The 21,519-nt window shown below is 45.3% G+C and overlaps 1 protein-coding gene and 1 long non-coding RNA gene across 3 annotated transcripts in view; one reads left to right on the forward strand and one right to left on the reverse strand.

The window, feature by feature from the left end:
- LOC125759805 (uncharacterized) overlaps positions 1-21,519 on the forward strand; it is a 104,921-nt gene that overhangs the window by 80,872 nt on the left and 2,530 nt on the right. The gene's annotated exons all lie outside the window — the stretch shown is intronic.
- LOC119404780 (neprilysin-1) overlaps positions 1-21,519 on the reverse strand; it is a 113,548-nt gene that overhangs the window by 79,620 nt on the left and 12,409 nt on the right. The window contains exons 8-20 of one of the 2 annotated variants that reach the window (XM_049419017.1): positions 21,123-21,209; positions 20,321-20,451; positions 16,297-16,522; positions 14,841-14,939; positions 13,109-13,186; positions 11,718-11,827; positions 9,530-9,588; positions 8,880-8,931; positions 6,349-6,416; positions 4,855-4,985; positions 4,127-4,192; positions 1,857-1,958; positions 1,660-1,736 (exon numbers count right to left, since the gene is read on the reverse strand). In XM_049419017.1, the coding sequence (XP_049274974.1) occupies positions 1,660-1,736; positions 1,857-1,958; positions 4,127-4,192; positions 4,855-4,985; positions 6,349-6,416; positions 8,880-8,931; positions 9,530-9,588; positions 11,718-11,827; positions 13,109-13,186; positions 14,841-14,939; positions 16,297-16,522; positions 20,321-20,451; positions 21,123-21,209 (1,286 nt within the window). The remainder of the gene's footprint in view (positions 1-1,659; positions 1,737-1,856; positions 1,959-4,126; positions 4,193-4,854; positions 4,986-6,348; positions 6,417-8,879; positions 8,932-9,529; positions 9,589-11,717; positions 11,828-13,108; positions 13,187-14,840; positions 14,940-16,296; positions 16,523-20,320; positions 20,452-21,122; positions 21,210-21,519) is intronic. The other variant, XM_049419018.1, reaches the window with a different exon arrangement.

The following is a 21,519-nucleotide window of genomic DNA, read 5'->3' on the forward strand; positions in this document are numbered from 1 at the left end:
GTCGAAGTTTGCGGAGTCCTTCGCGACAGCGTCTTTCCTAATAATATCGTGTTCTTGGGTCAATGATCGCTTAAGTAATGGGGAAGCCCATTTGCAACGAATGAGTGGTTGCGGCGCTGGGAGCGCTTGTTGTTCGGGTCCGCAATGTCTGGTTTTGTGGCGTCTTGATTTCTCTTTACAAGTATCCCACTGTCACTCGTGGTGATTGACTACCTAGCGGGCGGACACGAACGAAGCAGAAACCACTGTCGACCACTGTTTCTTGGTGCAATTCAAAAAGAAAAAAAATTGCACCATTTCCCGCTAACGGGGACCATGAGGCGATGCGAAGCCGGAGCACTTGCACGATCGCGTTCCGTTGGCGTTCGCTGGGCATGCTACCGACCTCGCGTCTTGCAACGCGAAGAGGAACGCTACGCGCGTCTTGTCTTCTCTCTAGCCTGGCCGTTAATTCTCACAGGGCGAGCGGGGAACGCGGTCGACAGGCGCGCGAGAGGGCGGCAGCGTAGGAGAGGAGAGAGAGGGGGAGGGTACGCACATGCCCTGGTGCTCATCGCGGCGTTGCGCAGGAGAGAATTTCGGCATGTCTAGCCTGCGTTTCAAAGATTGAAGAGGGGAGAGGGGAAACGGGAGAGGGGTAGTGGAGAGGAGGTGGGGAGAGGAGGAGTGGAGAGGGAAAGTGGTGAGGGGAAATGGGAGAGGAGGGTGGAGAGGAGGAGTGGAGAGGAGGTGTGTGGAGAGGGTATGCGCATGCGCAGTAAGGGTGGTCACGCCGCACACCACCACCACCACCACCACCGGATTGAACTCCGCTATAAGATGCTTCACATCTAAAAAGCATCTGAATCTGAAGGATGCGCTGGAGAATTTAATGCGCCTTGTTTCACTGCACTCCTTCGTATCTCGTGTGTCCTGGATCGCTACATCTGAGCAAGTTACACTGCTCGCTGTCGGCATTCTTGATTCGTATAAAGAAAGCCTTGGAGCATGTGTCATGCACGTGCCGCCCACCTATCTTGCTACTATGGATCTTGCTAAAATGGTGTGGGCCACCCTTAACGATTAATGGCACCCGAAGGTTAGAATACACCGCACATGGTAGCCATAGAGTCTCTGCTCTCCTTCGCTTGCCTTCCAATTCGGTATATGCCGAACTCAGGGGGCCAGCCATGGAATGTCCCGTGGCAGGCGGTCGCCCACATTGTATCGGTAATAACGAAATCTGCCACCAACCTACTTCAATCGAGTTTTATACCACGTGCATCAGCTTAGATATGAAGCATCCTTCGTCTCATATCTGGTGTTTTCTGAGTATGTGTGCCGCCTCGTTTCGCTATTTGTCTGTAAAAGAAGTTCACGGAGACGCACTCGGAGATTATAGTCTATACGTCCTAATGGACTAGTCTTCTATCGACGGTAATTCACCGCTCTCATTGGCTGAATACTCTTTCTTGTGTATTTCATTCATGCGGCGTAGAGCAGTAAAGGAAGAATAAGCTTAAATAACGACGCACGCACTCACACGCACGCACACACACGCACACGCGCACCATGTGTGCTTCTCGAGAGTTGCACGTTGCACATCTAGCAAGGTCAACCGTCAGCAACCGTCAGCCGATGGTCAACCGCCAGCAAGGTTGACCATCAGCAAGGCCTTACCTGTATTGACTTGGGCTGTGTGGATCATACTGAATCAGGAGCTTGAGGTACTCAGGACGGGCAGCGCTGCACCATGCCTGTAAAAAAACAAATCCTCAATAATGATCTTATTACGTGGGGTTTGCCTCGGAGGCAATAGAAGCAGCTTCGTTAAACTACCGTAGCCTGCCGAGAGTATTGTTAGTGGAGGCACGTACCATTCCATTCGCGATGAAGAACAGCTGCTTTCCGGAGAACTTTTCGAGGCCTTTCAAGCGAGTGTCAGTTTTGCATTCGTCTTTGAGAAGTTTGCTATACGCCTGAAAAACGCAGAGTGTTAAATTTATTGTAGGATGTTACACAGAGCAGTACGACAGTAAGTGCTTTTGAACACCCCTAAGAGCACCCTACTGTCGCGGTGCTCTTATGCCAAAAAGATTCCTATTGTATGAAAACTACATATACCCTCTCATTTTTTCATAACAGAGACATTCAGGAGTGTCACGTCCCCTCTCCTCGCACACACACACACGCACGCACACACACACACACACACACACACACACACACACACACACACACACACACACACACACACACACACACACACACGCACGCACGCACACACACTCACACATACACACAGTCCCTTCATACCTGCATCCACCATATGATAGGCAATATAAAACGACGCAATACAACACCCGCGTGCTTTAGCCAGCGCTCTGTAGAGTTGCGTTAGCTTAGTACACCCTCTCCTCCCCCCTTCCGTCATTAAAAAAATAAAAGATCCTGACTACGTCACTAGTGACAATGACGCGTTTATAATGTGCGCTACATAATGAGAAAAGGAATTTATGGGGCATGGTGTATGCTGCTAACGGGGTAGGATCAATGAAGCGTAGTCAGTGTACAGCACTGTTCATTCCTTCTGAAGACACGAACAGGCTTGAAACGGCAGGTTGAAGAGGGCAAGCACAGCCTGTGTTCCAATTCTCGACAGCATTGTAGGCAGTGTACGTTGACAGTTTCGAAGACAGCATCCAGATGACGTTTGCGCGACATGACGCCACGTGACGTCAACAAGCGAAGGCTTTAACATATTTTTTGTAATGTATGATATATATATATATATATATATATATATATATATATATATATATATATATATATATATATATATATATATATATATCGGTAATTGCACTTCTATTAGAAGCTCGCGGAATCGGATGGAGGCGTTGCAACGACACGTTGCAGGAGCTAATCGCGATGGCCACGGTAATCATACATTTAAAAAATTATATATAGATATAGACATATTTTTTTAAATGTATAATGACCGTGGCCTTCGCGATTAGCTCCTGCAACGTGTCGTTGCAACGCGTTCATCCCATTCGGCGAGTTTCTAATAGAAGTCCAATTTTGTCAGTGCCTTAACACACCGCGAGGTGCCGACCTTAGCCCAAGCCTCGGCCTTGCTCATGGCATCCATACATATTAAAAATAGCTCTGCAACGTGCCCCTTACTCGCCTGGCTGTAACAATGCGTTCCCCGCTTACGCTCGCCCCGAGAAAAATTGTGGCCGGGCTAGAGGGGAGGCACGACGCGCGTCGCGTTTCCCTCTAGTCTGGCCGTGTTTACTCTTTAACTTGCCTCCGGCAGAGACCGAACCTGCGACCTTCGAATAACGCGTCCTATGCTCTACCACTGAGCTACGGCGGAAGTCATCCTCCCGTCCACTTTACGGGGTATATATGTGCATTTAAACCTAGGAGTGTTAGTCAGCGCTGTTAGTAGCCATGACGACGAGTGTGGAACACTTTTTCTGCCTGCTGGCGTCACGAAGCACGTGATCTTTTTTCTTTTCTTTTTTACGAGCTGGCAGCTGACGTTCTTGTCTGTTAGTTCTAATTAATGTTGTGTCTAGCAAAGAAACGCGAGCCATTAACAGTCCCCTTGTTTCATTCATTCATAGCGAGGGTCTTGTTCTGGCAGACTGGGTGCCTTCAAGTAGTATGCAAGGGATTGTTGGTCAGCTGCCAGCTCGTAAAAAGATCACGTGCTTCGTGACGCCAGCAGGCAGAAAAAGAGTGTTCCACACTCGCCATCATGTCTACAAGCGGCGCTGACTAACACTCCCAGCTTTAAATGCACATCTATACCCCGTAAAGTGGACGGGAGGATGAGCGCCGCAGGAGCTCAGTGGCAGAGCATCAGACGCGTTATTGGTCGCAGGTTCGGTCCCTGCTGTCGGCAAGTTATCTTTTAGTCCACTTTACTTTCTTTACATTTACATCATAGTTACTACAAATAATGTCCCCTATACTTTCCTTGGATTTCTTGTCTGTTAGTTTTAATTAATGATTTTAAGTGCCGCTATGAATTGGATTATGGCAAATTGCACTATACAACAAGATGCTTATGTGCAAGCTCACGTTGCGCATACACGCGAAATGAAAAACGTGCCTCTTTTGGCGTGCTTACCTCGAATACCAGTCGGAGGCCACCGTTATCAGCAATGTTTTCGCCCAGGGTGTTTATGGCGTTGAGCTATTTTGAAGATAGGAAACGTATAGCTCACTTTTCAGTCCCGCAACTTCGAAGTGCGCGAAACACGAAAAGCTCACCCGCTTGTGTGGATAGCAAAGGTGTCCATTACTAAAAGAAAAATTAACAAAAATACGTACTCTCGGATTCAGCACGTGAGTTGTGTTCTGCGCCCGTTATTGCGCGTGCTTTGTGGTTGCTTATGCTTTGACGTTTATATTTACATTATTGCGAAAGCAGTTATAGAGCCACTCGTAGAAGATTTGTTGCCGTCGCCGTAGGGTTCCGTGCAAAAGCTCAAATTCGTTAATATTTCACCGCGAAAGCTCGAGGACTAGGGTACGATGTGAAGAGAGTCCTTTGACTCCTCTCAGTGAGTCCTGACTTGTCACGTATATGACTCTCTTTAAAGAGACACGTGAACTCTCTTTGGAGGTCATTATACTCTCGTCGGTGAGTCGCAGAACCCAAAAGAGAGTTAACGTGTCTCCTTAAAGAGAGTCATATACGTGGCAAGTTTTTTACACATACGGTTTTTTTAGAGTGTATTTCCACGCGGTCGGAAGGCGGTGTGATAAGCTGGGCGAGCAACACGAACCGTAATCTCTACAACGGCGCTCTGAAACGGGTTTGAAAGTAAAAAGTACAACTTCAGAGTCCCTCACCGTCATGTTTGCTTTTTGGTCGGTGATGTTGCCGTATTGCTCCTGGAAACACTTCGCTCTTTTTTTGAACTCGGCCCGTGTATCATTTGACCACCATTGTTTCAAGGCGCCGTCCGCATCGAACTGGCTTCCTGTCGGAACACAGCCAGACAATATATATATATATACGCGAGACAACGTATGCGTTACGAGTATTGTTAATCCTTCTGCCAATCTATTTTCAGAGAGAGGGGGGAAAGAAACGTAGGGGCAAGGCAGGTAAGTTAACCATGCACGGACTCAGATGGCTACCATACACGCGGGGAGAGAGGAAACGGTGAATAATAGATAAGTTAGAGAAGGAAAAATAGAGTAAGGAAAAAATTCGCCAACGATTACGATACTGCATAATTAGAGCGCAGCTGTTTAGGTGTTTTGATTTTGCGATAAATTGAGGCAAACAGTTAGACAGATACATGTATACATGTACAGTTTCATACCACTCTTTATTTTCCACGACTCCTTTAAGAAACACTCCTCTGCCAATAGCGTCACTGGCGCGGACAATTCCGTGCGGCTCGTTTCACATCAATCGCCGCAGACGGAGCATAGCGCGACTGCCTCGCTAACCGGGAGACCGCGGAAGGCAGCGCGTGAGCGCGTTCCACAGCAGCCGACGCGCACTACTATGGTGCCAGGGGTGGCCGCCGCGGAACCTGTCGTCTCGTCATTGTCGTTCCCTCCTCCTCGCGCTCTCCTCGCTATCGCCGTCTTTCATCCTGCGCTGCACTCTGCGTTCGCTGTCTTTCGTCCTCGTTCGCTCTGGCGGTTACGGCGACGGCGACGCCGCTCACGCAGGAACGGGCGCATAAGAGCTGCGCTCTAAAATAACAGACGGACAAGTAGTGATGCCTAAGATCGCAAAGCGGAGGCAGGTTTGTAAAAGGTGTGTGTTCTCGAGCAATTTGCAGCAGGAAGCAAAAAAAGAAAAATGTATTGCTTGCTAATCAAACTTCTCAGAGAGTTTCGTCCTATTTCCGTGTGCGAACGTGGGAAAACCACTTCGCAGGTTCGAATACCGGTCCGGAAGGAAATTTTCGTCAACTGCCAAGCTTTCTGTCTGAGCAGTCCGCACTAAATCACTCGTATCGCCGCTTCCTACTGTAACACTCGTGAGCTCCTGACGTTGTACTCTCTTCAGAAAAAGAAAAGGAAGTCGAGCCAGCTTTTAGGTCTTAGGCACCAACTGATGTTTACGACATGCTGGGCAATTTGCTTCGTCAACCCGGACAGCACCTGGGCAGGTTTAATGACACGGTCATACGCAAATACTGTCATCTGATTCGATTTCTCACGACGCGGGCTGCTTGCAAGAATTTACTTCCATCGTAGTATGAAATCAGTGCCGGAGGGACGGCTGAAACATCCATTTTTTCATAAAGTAATCGTTTAGAAAATGGCACCTCTGATTCAAGAGTGCCTGAATTTCGACATTTTGTCTATTCATGTACTCACCTGTGTCGTCGAAGCCGTGAGTCATTTCATGACCGACCACCATACCAATGGCTCCAAAATTCAGTGAGCTGTTATCAAAAGGAATGGAAGGAATGGCACAACCCAGGGTAAGAATTTCATATCTTCGTTATTATCGTAAATGAAGCATTGGGCGAAAAACTCGAGGCCGCTGATGTTCATCAATGCCCTTATCATAAACACATAACAATATACAGCTGGGCGAAAGTAATCGTATGACACTGCTAATACTTTTGAAAGGTAATGAAATTGTGTTCAGATTAGTTTAACAAAATAATAATATTAGGGGTTTTACGTGCCAAATCCACGATATCATTATGAGGCACGCCGTAGTGGAGGACTCCGGAAATGTCGACGATCTGGTGTTCTTTAACGTGCACTGACATCGCACAGTGCACGGGCCTCTAGCATTTCGCCTCCATCGAAACATCGCACCCATCAAACCCGCGACCTTCGGGTCAGCAGCCGAGCACCGTAACCACTACACCACCGCGGTAGACTTAGTTTAACAAAAGTTCGTCATTCATGCGCTAACTGATGGATGTACACTTTATTTACAGCAAACGTACATTGAAATTTTAGTGATCGTGCAAATTCCCACGCGTGAGGATTTGCAGTCGATTAACTTGTCTTTGTTATTTTTTTCTGTTCTGAACAACTTTTTATGCCATAAATGAAGCGGGCATGCTAATTTTAGTCGCAAGTTATTCAGAACGTAAATAATTACATTACTAATATATATATATATATATATATATATATATATATATATATATATATATATATATATATATATATATATATATATATATATAAGCGAGAAAAGCCAAATTTTAAGGGCTCGTGTTTCTTTGCTAGACACAATAGCAATTTGTACCAAAAATCAAAAAAGACAAAGTATAGGGGATGTTATTTGTAGTACTTATGATGTAAATGTGAAGCAAGTCAAGCTGACGAAAAGGTAACTTGCCGCCGGCAGGGACCGAACCTTCGTCCTTCCAATAACGCGCCCGATGCTCTACCACTGAGCTACGGCGGCGGTCATGCTCCTGTCAACTTTTGGGGGTTTATATGTGCATTTAAACCTAGGTGTTCCTACTTTGTTGGACTGGACTGGACTGTAAAAAAATCACAGCATATCCACGGAGTGAATGATGATGAGTGGGCGAAGCTGCGGAGGTTCATCGGTAAACCGTGAATCTTCCGTGAATTCTGCCCAGTACATCATCACCGACGTGAGATCGGGCGCGTTTATACTAAAGGTTCGATGAGTTATGACGACTTGCAGCTCACTTTAATTTTACATGTACGCTGTGAATTTTCATTGTTTAGAAAACCATTGCTTTAGAAAACATCTGGCGTATTTCGTTAAGCAGCTGGCGTCTTTTCGTTTTGCTTTAGAAACATCTGGCGTTCTTTCGTTTTGCTTTTAGAAAACATCTGGCGTCTTTCGTTGGTTTATTTCATCAATCAACGGCGTTTTGAACAAAATTTTTATTGTTTAATCACGCACAGGAGAAATCTCACCAGGCACTACCTTGGAGGTAAACAATGGCTGCTAATGGGAATGAGACACAGAAGAAGTCGGCTTTTAGCTAACACTTACACTTCAGCTAACGTTTCCTACTGGAACATGCCAATGGCTGCTAATGGGGAATGAGAGACAGAAGAATTCGGCTTTTAGTTAACGCGCACGCTGCGAATTTTTTATTGTTCAACAACGCACAGGAAAAATCTCCCACCGGCACCACCTTGGAGGTCAAGATCTGGTACTAGCGTTACGACTGGTTACGCACTACTACGAGGGACGAACGGGTGCCGCCTTAAGGAGCTTCGCCCCTAAAACTTTATTTGTGTCCGGCAGGACGCGCTTCGCAAGTAGCGGGCGTCTCCCACGCAGGGACCGACAGGGAATACCATGCGGCCGCTTTATTGACCTGCTGTACGGCCCATTGCTGGTCGGCGAGAAGCGAGCGTCTGAAGGACCTCTCCCACTTGCTTGAGGTATACAGTCGGGATGAGCGTTTCTGCACTCCCAGAGCATGTGTGCGACTGTCGCCGTATACCCGCACGAGGGGCACGTGTCGCTGTGCTACGTCGCGGGATAGAAAACGTGCCGCATTTTACTACTTTCTTCATATTTACATCATAATTACTACAAATCACAACCCCTATACGGCCGGAACTTCCAGCCTTGAAGAAGAGAAGGCCACTTGTCGAAACGTCGGCCCGAGCACCCACCCCCTGTTTACGAAATTTTTCATTGTCTGTTGTATATATATATATATATATATATATATATATATATATATATATATATATATAGATATATATATATATATATATATATTATGTGTGTGTGTGTGTGTGTGGGTGTGTGTGTGTGTGTAACCGGTTGCTTTAAGTTGGTCGGTTTGCGCTGTGTCCGTGTATTCTCGTTCTTTTGTTACCGGGCTTTTAGCGTAATTTCATTACTGCCTCGCCTATGTATATACTGATGCCTTCAGGCTTACCGTGGAAGTCCGTGTTCGTAGAAGACGCCTTGAAGTATTGCCGAAGGGTACACTGCGCAAAGATCCATCACTGTTTAGTCGCGAAAGCTGTGCGTTCAAATGCGAAAAGCAATACTGCTAGTACAGTACCAGAAGGTAGCGACTTTCCTCTACGCCTTCTCGTCTGTGGCGGGCGTGCGCTTCAACTTAAACCTTATATCGGAGGTGCAATGAAATGTAAGCGCATTCTACATCTTAACCTACGCTACTAAAAAAAAGTTAGGAAAAAGCTTGTAACCACGAGCAAATAGTCACAGCAGTTGTTACTAGCTTTCTTGGACCATTATAAGCATGCATAAGTTATAGTCAAGCGTACAACTTACGTAGTCAAACACACCTAAGCAATCTGGTTTAACGTATACTGTGCTCAATTCTGTGAGATTTAGACACCATAATCGGCCTGCATTGTGTTCACCATTTATCACGCCTGCGTAGCTATTACTACTACTGTAACATACGCCCATAATGGAGTTCCTTGTTTCCCACTCAGAACGCGGCTTGCTCATGAAAAAGTTCTGCGTCAGGTTTACCGCCTAGGGTTCGCGGACAAAGTTCTCGTCCGATATAGTTTATTGACATTAGCAACGCAAGTTTGAAGTGGTTAAACGCACCCATTTGATTTGAACTTGGGCTGTAGAAGGCGTTGATGACTGCAGGACCTACAATCCATCTACAGTACGTTGCGCAAGGTAAAAAAAAAAGAAAGAACCATGAGCACAACATCGTGTTTGATTGCATCTAATATAGAAGCGCAAGTACTTTTCAGTCCCGTTGACTGCCTCGCGGACATAGAGATCATGAGGGCGGCAGTGTGGCCTTGTTTTTACGCATACTTGATGGTAGCGCAGATGAAAGACAGGGACAACAGGGCCGAGTGTGCCTTTCCTTTTCTCCCTTTTTTAGCCTGCGTTACTGTCAAGTGGAAAAGAGAGCATATTTTCTTTGGCCTCGCGCCTGTTTGTTGTTACGCGTACTCGGGAAGCGGAGTACTAGAGCAACAAACTCGATCGTTTTCAAATTCTGAATGTGTTCAAACTTCTAACTGCAACCATCTCAAAATACGAAGAGCCGAAACAGGATACAGTGTGTGTGTGTGTGTGGGGGGGGGGGGGGGGGGGGGTTACTGCGTCCTAGCAGTTTGTACTGTTTTTTGTTTGAACATTTATTTGTTCAATTGGTTAATTAGTTGGTTAGTTGGTTGGTTAGTTAAAAGAAACGCGGGTACCTCTCGCGTAGACGCGCGCGCTGACTGACAGGTGTGTCTGCATTCCTGTTCACGCGCACGTCAGTTTTCTGTCTACCTTCTTATATGCCACAGTGTGAGCTTAAAGGGACTGTCTACCGTCCTTCATCGCTTTTCTGTTTTGTACCGCATTCGAAAGCCTACCGCCTGAAGTGTCCATCCTTGCAGCGGTTTCTCTGGAAAGTGAGTAGAAAATTTTTAAACAGAATTTTTCGATCTGCGTTCGGTCTTCTTCCATTGGTGTGAATACACCCCACAACACTGGTTGGTGGACGCGATGACGATTGTAGTGCCGGTAAAAATTAAAACCGAAAGCACATGTCAACTCTGTAGGATTTCTTTTTTTTTCTTTGAACACTAATGCCATGAATGTAACAGTCGTTTTAAGCGCACCATCGGTTAAATGAAGCCTTATTATACGATTACAGAACACTCGTTTTGCTATGATTGCAGTCTATGCGTTTATTTTAGCACTGCTGCCGCAATCTTCTCACAGACATTTCTGTAACGGTCTTGCAGGCAAACGATGTAACGAAACTCCTGTACTGATGTAGCGATTATAAATGCATGCCTTCACAGCGCAGCACGCGCGAGACATCCTAACGACAGTGCAGCGTAACGGTACAACCAGCGTGGGGTGTTGAAGCAAACGAACTCGAAAGCGGCGGCGTCGGCAGCGCCGCCAGGCGTCTTTTTGGGCGCGTAAGATAAAAAAATACAGCAAAAATTACTTTTTGACGCAATCGAAAGCTGTTTCAAGAGCGGAAAATACACTCTCAAGTTCTACATGTTTGTTTTTAAGCAAAATAAGTCCACCTGCGTGGATAGTCTGTCACACCTATAGATTTCGAGAATAGCGACCACTTTGCTGTTGGGTGACGCTAGCGGTCATTCTTTCACGGTTTTCAACATCAGATTAAAATTATAATTATTTTTTTATGGGACGAAAGCGCGCTCGTTGCCACCGATGTGACGAACGATCTTTTCATTTTCACCACAATCAAAAAAATTTTTCCGAGCGGTAGACAGTCCCTTTAAGCTACACTGTTGCACAGTACTTGACACTGTGGCACTGCGTTTGGGCTGTATATTTACCTTCTCCTGTGTCCGTGTTTGCAAGCCTTATCTTGTATTCGATGAATCCCCACCAACGAGCTGAACTAAGTCACACGCATGTTTTGAGCCACCAGGAGCACCCTCACGTGTTATTGAAATGCACTGGCCACTTCGGCACTGAATGCCTTATGGTCTGTATCGTTGTGCTTTTATGCAGTAGGTCACTCTATCCTCATAGCCGCACCAAAATTCATTCATTCATTCATTCATTCATTCATTCATTCATTCATTCATTCATTCATTCATTCATTCATTCATTTGGGCAAGTATATTCAACATTGTGAGCACAGACACTTCTACATCTCTCCATCACATCAAATGTTTCAAAATTAGGCTGACTTTTTTCACCCAGTATATTTTTTGAAACATGTTATAGAGATCACAGCGAAGTTCAGCATTCGCGAAAACGTGAAAAAAAAATATACGTGTTGATCTCTTACGTGGACTTGTCGTATTTCTCTCGTAGTTTCAGCAAACTATTTTTCCCGCTGTTTACGGACACCACGAAGACTGCTTCCAAATAAGAAGTGTTGAGAGGTAGTCGCGGCACCTGAAGCAGTGAAGCGTTCAAATCTGCTTTCACGAACAAGCGAATAATATATTAAGTATAGCGAGACCTCCAGGACGCTTCAGTGTCCGAAGTTACAGTGTCGCTGTACGAGCATTGTATGCCGCATATATCTTTGTATAACATGAAAGGACACAATGTTTGCTGTTAGCTTTCCCTTAAGTTCCCCCACGCGTTCTGAACATGTGTAGTTCATGCACATCGCTAGTTGCGAGATGAAAGCGACGCAGATGTGCAACACCGCTGGTGGCGCCATCTTTCAGCGTTAACCTGTACTAGATTGCATGGACATATTATGGCAGGCCCATGCAGCTTACAGGTGGCCGAAATATTGATAACGGCAACAATAGTGATGAGTTTGCAGTTACTGTAGTAAGTAATTAGTCATTGCCTGTTCAGTTGACTTTAGGTGTCTGTTCAACGATGACCTCCTATGCGAATGGTTCACACAAAGGTGTTATCCACTAAGGGACTATTGTTTGTTATACATATTGCGGTGTTTGTCGGCGCACGCGCTATTGTGTGTGTGCGTGCGTGCGTGTGTGTGTGTGTTGTGTGTGTGTGCGTGCGTGCGCGCGCGAAAATACAAAGCAAAACACGCACACTGACTTCTCCTGTGCCCTTTCCTCAGGTTTTTTCTGGGGCTCAAACATGCACACCATGCTTAAAATGTGTACAGTAAGCAAGTTCTTCTGTTCAGTTTTGTTCTGTTGGAGTTAACTTCTGTTCTGTTGTTGTTGTTCTTGATTGGTTGGGGAGGTTGAGTTTTATATCACCTCGGCTACTCCATTTCTATAAGTACTGAGTATTGCATAAAAACAGTATGTTAATAATTATAGAAAATACCGAATTCGTGCAGTATCTAATCTGATTAGAACACACAATTCCGGTATCGTTCATTCTAAGTCAATGCAACAGATGTGTTGTGAACAGTAGCAAATATTCCATACCTTCAAGTAGTTATTTATTGACCTGAAAATAGCACAGCTCTTAGAATTATACTAGTGTGCTGTAATACTCCTCGCCCTTTTTCACAGACTAGGAGTGGCAGATATTCGAAGCATCTTTCTTTCAGTTGATCACTGGTAGAACTAGCGTTGATTTCTTGTTACTTCCATGCAGTGATTCTTAGAGCTACGTTCGCAACCGACTTATACCTTGAACGAAAAACTGCGGCAACTGAAACTTAAAGCATGCAACAATTCACGCGATCATCTGATGCTAGTGAAAGCTTGTTTTCGTAGTACGAGAGTGTGGACTTACGAATCGGTAAAGGTCTTCAAGATATGTCATGTTAATTATTTTGTCTGAATATCCAATTTTCGCTTCCATTTTTCTCAACTGAAAAAGAAACAATAAACCAAAAAGATGTCGCGGAAAAATTGCTTGCGATTAGCCTAGCAAATGATGTCCGACGGGCGCAGCATTCCATTAACCCCACGGACAGATTTCACTCGGAGAAAAGCAGAAGGCTATACAGCGAGAGAATTGTACAATATACTATAAAATTGGCACCCCTGGCCAACTGTGTTACATCGCAAAGCATTTGATATAAAGGTAATTTTGCAATGCGATTTGAAGTAACTTGCTCAATCAAAAAATTAGCGTAGATTGCACTGCAGGCGCATTGCTACAGACAGCGGAGCTGATGGGAACCTATGTAGTCCTGGCTTTTGCCGTTTTGCTAAGTTTTGCAAATGTTTTTTTTTTCTTTTTTTCTATATTTCTTTCTTCTTCTCTCTGTTTCTGACTATATTTTTATTTATTTATTTCTCTCTATTTCTCCCTTTCTCATTTCTATGCTATGTTGTACAGTCACCCCTCCTCCTTTTCCCTCCTCCTCACCATCACATCTCTCCTCCTCACAATCACTTCCCTTTCCCACCCCCTTGCTACACTATACTATACAAGGCTATGCTATGCTCTGCTAGCGTGCTTGGATAGCCGAGTGGTTAGGACGTTCGCCAGCGGATCGAGGGTACGCGGGTTCGAACCTCGCCTCGTGAAGAATCGTTTTTCGCCATGAATTAGAAGAGGATGTAGAAAGCGCGTGCCGGTTCATGATGAATATCATTTCTGTTTCCGACAGACAAATTACGGCAAGCTTTAATAGCGTCGCTTTTAAAATAGGTCAAATAGGTTTACTTAATGTATATTGCATATTTTTTAGAGACAGCAGCAGATCTCCTTGACTGAATTTTTTGGTACAAGCTAAAGACAATAATAGCGCTATAGACAACAAGGTCGCTATCATAAATGACAAATAAAACTTCAGCATGCTATGATATACAGCCTCAATGATACTGTAAATAACGATGGAGGACGCTGAAGCAATATGCTTTATTACCTCTGTGGGCAGTAACAAGCGTATGTAATGCGATCATGTACAAAGGACATGACCAGAGACAGCATTTTTCTTACTTTGGATTGGTTGCCCGGATGTCCTCGTTTTGTTCTCTTAACGAATCCCGGATGTCCTTCTATGAGTGCCCGGATAACGGCTGTCACTTTTGGCTCACGGTCTCTTGAACCTCTACGACAACAGCAGCGAAAAGCATTTCATGCTCCAGACATGTTTTCCAGTATGCCGGTACTCCACTCCATTGAAGGTTCGCGCTGCTACGCTTGAGTACGTTGGTTCGATTTTCGAATTGGCGGCCGCGTTTTGACGGGGGCCGAAATCCAAGATTGTCCGTGTACTTATGTATAGGTGGATGTTGATGAACCTCAGGTGTTCAAAATTTCGGCACGTAAAACCGGAAAAATTAATCGGTTATTCGTGGGTTGAATGGCTTTGCACACTACTGAGTGCCCTTGTAGAAAATGTTTTTTGCAAGCTTCTTATCGAAAAGCAATCTATGAACTGTAAGAAAAAGCTTTCTGGAGAACTTCAATATGATTAACGCATGATAGATGTTAATTAATATAAATCGTAATATGGGAACAGTATATGCATGTTGTGTCTTCCGTACTGGGAAAACTGTGACATCCGCACCTTTTCCTCTGCGGTATCTCTCGTAGCATTGTCCATCCATTTAATCGTTTGTAACGTTTCATTAAAGACTGACATGAGCCTTCGGGCGAGGTCCTCGACCTGGAATGAAAGATATCTTACATAAATGTTATATCATGTTACGCCGTAGCGATGTTCTTCAGTTGCTGATGACATCACAATCTTGCGATTACATCGGAAAAAAAGTGCGTCTTTTTTGTTGCTGTAGTGAACGCAGAGAGAGAGAGAGAGCAACATTTTAATGAAAAGCTGGAGATGTTTGCCTGGCTATTCGCCTGACATGCTACTCCAGCGTGCTTCGCGTGGAACTTCACGAGAAAATAGGCAGTTGAAGTTCCTCAACTTCATATGTGCTGGGCATTTGTCTCTGACGTAGTCGACGTTCACACCTATGCGAATTCATTAAATAACGAGAAAGGCGTACCCTTATTTCCGAGAAATTAATTGTCTATCGAATGGCTCACTTGTTTAACTTGGTAAAAAGTACTCATGCTAGCTCCACATCGCAAATAAGTCTGAAAAGGTTGTCGAAACAATGTAACCTCAACACCTTGCTGTTTGTTTAATATGGTACCTAGATATTAATCTATTCACTTATTCTTCAAGTTAGACAATGTGTCAATGTTCAAGTTGTCAATGTGTCAAATCAAAACGAACAATACACAGTACAACATCTCTTTCTTTGAAAGTGGATGCAAGACAAAATGAATTTCAGTGACGTTTAACGCTATAGGCTTCCAAACCGTGTCACGGATACGAAACCGAACACAGTTTTGTGCAACCTCAAACATTCGGTGTTCAACATGTTGAATTAGCTTAACGGAACAGCACAAAAATATATTTAAAAAAATATAAAATAGAAACCGAACTCTATGTGCGATACCGATGGACGCACAGTATACCGGAAGTAACAAGCACGGCCGTGCACATTGTACGAAATAATGAGAATTGTTTGAGGGGCTCATTTATTTGTTAGACACAGCTAATGAAAGCAGCGCAGACAGTGAAGCCAGGGAAAGCATAGGCGTCATTCTTTACTGTTTTTTTCAGCTGTAGTATAATGATCCTAAATTTAAAGGAACTAATGTAGATGAAAAATCACCGTTTCCGTCGGTGGCATCTGAACTCGTATTAAATGCCCATAAGTACCCTACAAAATGGGCGATGGAGCGCCCTCTGTCGTAGCTCAAATGGTAGAGCATCGGCCGCGTAATTCTAAGGTTGTGGGTTTGGATCCCACCGACGGAAAAGGTGATTTTCCGTATACTTTGCTTCCCTTTAATTTTGGGCCGTAATCCGAACTGTACCGTTAAAAAAAAAAGCCACAAATAATGTCCCCGATCCTTTCCTTGGCTTAACTGTCTGTTGGTTTAGTTAGTTCGAACTACACATTGTAGCAAAATGACTGTATACTGTTGGTGGGTGCGCTAGGGATTACCTCTTTCTTGGCCTCTTCGCTGAATTTGTTCTTCACGTAGAGGTGGCCGATAACCGACGGCATGCTACCCTTCACAGAGTTGATGCACCGTTCCCATCTTGGCTTTTGAACGCTAACTCCACTTTGGATTTTCGATAGCTCGAAGCTGGCGTTTCGGAAATCTGCAGAAGCTGCGCCCACCCATGAGAGCATGATTCTCATCCCAGCGTAGTTATACAGCATGTCCCTGGAAGCAACAATGCAACGTTATGTATTTTCTGTCAGCGCATGTAAATACATTATTTCAATAGCTCCCTATAACTGACTGGAAACTTCAACAAAAATAGTCAGTTTCACCGCAATGGCGAAGCAATGAATGCGATATCAACAAATTGTGGTGTTATACGAAGTGAGGCTGGCAGATTACTGTTTTGTATCCGATCTCGCGTAACTACAAAATGCTGGTGTAAGAGAATACGGCCGCTCCGGGGAGAGATGCTTTCCACATAGTCACTTCGCGTTGAGAGCGCAGCACGCAGAAAGGTATACGAGCCGCCCGCTGCGATGCCTGTCAATATAGCGCGCGCGCCAGCGATCGCGACCGCGCATTTAGATTCAAAGTTCAAACTCACCCCCCCCCTCCACCCCTCGCGTCTTCGCGTCTTTTTTCATGCTCGTTAAAGATGAGTGGGGCGTTTCCTGTCCGCTTCGACGGCAGGCCTCCCGAGTGGGATGATGTTATCGCATGCACCCTTCGAGCGACGGAAACGGCACGGCTCGTTTGCTCTCTGCTTCGGCCGCGTTCGTCGCCCCCGCTCGCGCGTTATTAGCCGCGGTAGAACATACGATGCGCGGGGGGATTTTATCGATTTGGACTTGATACGGGAGGGACATGACGGCGACGGCAAAAGCCCGTCGAGACTGTCCATATAATTGCTATCGCAATAAAAAAATTCGGGAAGTTTGCACTGAGTTGCGCAAACCTTGGCACAGCGACTCTGGTTGAACCTCAGCTCATCGTGCTGCAGCGGCGGCGATTGCATCCAGCGTGCTTGGCCGAAGAAGCGGCAGGCAAGAGACGGCGACGGGTGGATCCGGAATGCGCGTGACGCTTGCCACTCTGATTGTGTTGAAATCGCTGTCCCTGAGTAAAGTGTACTAGAATAGGGGAGTGCTCGGAACGAGCTTCGGAAAGTGAAGCCCAAACAGGGTCAGTCCGCTTGCACCGCTGCGATTGGTAGTTTGCAATGTGTCGTCGTTTAAGAGTTGCGCGCGGCTCTGCCGAAGTGGTGCAGGGGTGCAATGCCCGCTTCCCACTCAAAAGACCCCGGTTCGAATCGCAGCTTTAGATGGCGGGTTTTTATTCTTACTGTCACCTTTTATGGCTGCATTGGTTTTTCTTTGTTTTTTAAAACTAGCTTCACCTGCTACGTGTTGGTTCAAAAAGTAACGCAAAATGTGAAACAAAACAGAAGAAATTATACAGTGAGCGCAGTTATTTGCAGCTTCACCGCCCGGGATTGAACAAAAAACGTAAAGTATGGCCTCCGAGATTTTCGCGAACACGAGACTCGTAACGAGATTTCACATTTTACGTTACTTTTTGTAGCAATACGTAGCAACGGAAGCTAGTATTAAGAAACAAAGGAAAACCAACACAGCTATAACAGGTGACAGTAAGAATAAAAACCCACCATCCAAAGCTTCGATTCGAACCCGGGTCTTTTCAGTGGGAAGCGGGCATTCTACCCCTGCACCACTTTGGCGGAGCCGCGCGCACCTCTTAAACGACGACACATTGCAGACTACCGATCGCAGCGCCGCAGGTGTATTTACCCTGTTTGGACTTCACTTTCTCTACATTGTTGCTGCGGCCGTTCCGAGCACTCCCCTGTTCTAGTACACTATACCCTGAGCCACGGTGTCAGTAACTGCGGTGGTTGCTATGGCGACAGCTCTGCGGCGCTGCTCCTCGGCGCGGCGGCGGCTTGGCTATTTTTAGCACAGGCACGGCGCAGCAGGGGTTTCTTTTTAACGGACGTCTTACTGCCATCTTTAACAGCGTCGCTGTTAAAGGGACACTAAAGAGAAACAATGAATTGGTTTAGATTGATAAAGTGTGCTCGGAGAACTCCTGTGCAGTTTATTTCACCACCATAGGTTTATTATTAGAGGAGAAAACCAAGTTCAAAGTTTCATTTTTAAATTTCGCGCCGAACTTTGTAATTCGTGACGTAAAAGGTGTCAGAGCATTTAACGTATTTTGGCGCCACTGGCTCGACGAAATTTCCAGAAACTCGTTATGTCAAGTCTCTGGCCCCCTCAGAGGACAATGTACTTCGATTTAACCGATTAGGAACTACGTAGGCCCAAGCAGGCGCCGCCAAAAATATGTGACGTCACGGCAAATGGTGCGGGAATTCCAAGGTGGCGTCACCACCTGTATTTTCTTTTTGCGCGTTTTCTCGCTTATTAAGCGTCTTCTCGCAGCAAGCGTGGTGTTTTTGGTATCGTGGAAGACTACTTTACTAATGCGAGAAAAATTGTTTTGCTCTTTAGTGTCCCTTTAAAATACAGAAGCCCTTGTTCTATTGGAAAAATGGGGGAAAGCGAACCGTGGCTTGTGCGCCCACGACGTACAACATCTTTCTTTCTTTCTTTCTTTCTTTCTTTCTTTCTTTCTTTCTTTCTTTCTTTCTTTCTTTCTTTCTTTCTTTCTTTCTTTCTTTCTTTCTTTCTTTCTTTCTTTCTTTCTTTCTTTCTTTCTTTCTTTCTTTTTCTTACGCTCACTCTGGGTACTTTACGTTTACGCATGTTACGCTTGTGTTCCTAAGCTTAGCTCTCGTGTTTGTTTTTATTCATGTTGAGTATTTTATGAGTATATAGCGTCCGGAAGATGTTAACCTTGATGTAAAAACAGCATTGCATGCGATTACCACCTAAACTGACTCCTTGCCTTTTTTTCATTTATACCTATGGATAACTGATATGTGCGAATAAATAATTGCAGCCTATACGTCCAAACAATGGCTAATATGACTAAATAGTGGTAACAGCTTACCCTACCAAAGTATCAGCGATTAAACACGTATTTTTTGTCCCACTCGGTGCAGCAAGACATATCAGTCGAGCACTTCCTGAAGCTTAAAATGAAGCTCTTGCAGCAGTAATGTAGCCAGAATTTTTTTCGGGGAAGGGCGGGAGGAGGTGGTTGAACCATACTTTATGTATGTTTGTATGTGTGCCTGTATATAGACTCAAGCAAATTTAAAAATTGAGCCCCCCCCCCCCCCCCCCCCCCCCCCCGTGGCTACGCGCCGTGCTACAGGTCATAATACTAAATGAGCTAAGAGGAGAAACAAAGTGCTTTACTTGAATCTTGCTGTGTACCGTTTGATCTCTTCTTAGCAGTGAAGCTGTTAAGCGCGTCTTAAAAATGGCTGTTCCCCGCAAGAAACCTCGCCGCGCCGTTGCTAGCCACCACCGACGCCACAGCTGCGAACCACCTGTGTTTAATCTCGCATAGCCGCGTATGTGCCAAAGAGCAGCCGCCGCGAAGCCACCGACGCAGACAGTCCGCGCGGCCGCCGCGCCGAGTTCACCCGCCGTGGCGCGAGCCGAGTATGAGCGAAGAAAGGCCCGCACTTCTACCGGGGGTGCCACAACCAGGTTTGCACGGGTGTTTCTGGCGCTGCAGTTTGGACATTCTTGAAAAGTCTGTGACAGGCTGTGGTTCGACTCTACTCCGTCTACGCCAAGGAAGGACCTAGCATCAGCCAAGAAAGCCACGTTAAGCCCTTAAGATCGACTAGCTTTGCTGTTTCTTAAGCTTTAAAAGGCCAGTATAAGCATTTTTTCGCGCCGTAAAAAGCACGCTCCATAACGTAGCTATGACTTTTGTTTTAAGTTCCCTGTGATTAAATCAGCCTTTCGTGATAGCAATCCCTGCGTGGGCTTCTGCTAACATTCGACTTCGCGTGCACCAGTGCGTAAATTCGATGCTAATCATTCCTAGAACGAGCTGCACGTGTACTTCTGTACTTACGGGTCAACGGTTTCCAGAAACCTGTTTAATTTCGTGTAGTAATCCAGAGCATACATTTCGATGGTCTCGTTATCAGCTAGCGTAGTGTTTACTTCCTTAAACACATTAATCAGCAACGTGCGTATGGGTATCTAAAAAGGAAATGGAACACAGTTATAAGATCCTTGGCTAAAGCCGTTGTATTTTGGATGATCACATGGGTAATGTCTGTTAATACCCCAGGATCAGACCCGTAGCCAGGAATTTTTTTCGGGTGGGGGGGGGGGGGGCACTTGCTGAAAACCTTGACTATTTGAGAAAAAAAAACCTATTTTCATTATTAATTTTTGGTAAAACCACCTACCTCACCAAAATTTCGGGGGGGGGGGGCGGTCCCCTAGACACCCCCCCCCCCCCGGCTACGGGCCTGCCTAGGATATAAGAGTCTTAAGAATTGTCGATAGACTATAAATTACACAAAGTTACGTCTAACCGAAAGCACTGAGACCCACTTCCATATTGAAGAGCTTTTGATACCTTTGTAACGTATTTTGATAATTAAGAACCTGCACTGCTATCTTGGTCGACAATAGTTAAATGAGTGGCTTCGTAACCAGCTATAAAGTGCATGTTTTTTTTCACGAAAGGTGGGATAGCAGTTAGGATACGTCATTATTTGTAAATTTTGCGTTTTATTTTTCTGGTTCTTGTTAATGTAATTTTACACAAGCACCCTATTTCTATATACTATTGTCATTTTGACGTGGCGTTAGTTTGCTTGTTGCCCTACCGAGGCACGGTTAAAACGCTTACAGGTACTTACGTTAGTGAAATTATTCTGCAATTCTTCCATGGTGGTTCGACGATAAAGTTTAAGGAGGTCCCTCCGTTCTTCAGGAGGCGCTGTCAGCTGCAAACGTTAAGGTGGTGCGCAATCACTGTAATAACAAGCCGACGTACTACTGTGGCTTTACCAACAGTCGTAAAAATGGCGAACAATGTTGATGATTTTTGAAATGGCGAGTTATCTCCCCCCCCCCCTTTTTTTTGCTTCAGTAGGCCTCCTAGTCGCGCAAATAAAGGACATGGCAATTTTAGGCGCTCATAGACATACAGGATACATAGCGCCCTGTGTGTCCATGTTTGTCTACATTTCTCCTTGCAAATTAGTTCTGCGGAACCCCGCAAGGTGGTGGAAGGGTTAAGAAAGGGAGATTGAC

This window comes from Rhipicephalus sanguineus, chromosome 9 (genome assembly GCF_013339695.2).
Source record: "Rhipicephalus sanguineus isolate Rsan-2018 chromosome 9, BIME_Rsan_1.4, whole genome shotgun sequence".
NCBI classification, from domain to species: domain Eukaryota; kingdom Metazoa; phylum Arthropoda; class Arachnida; order Ixodida; family Ixodidae; genus Rhipicephalus; species Rhipicephalus sanguineus.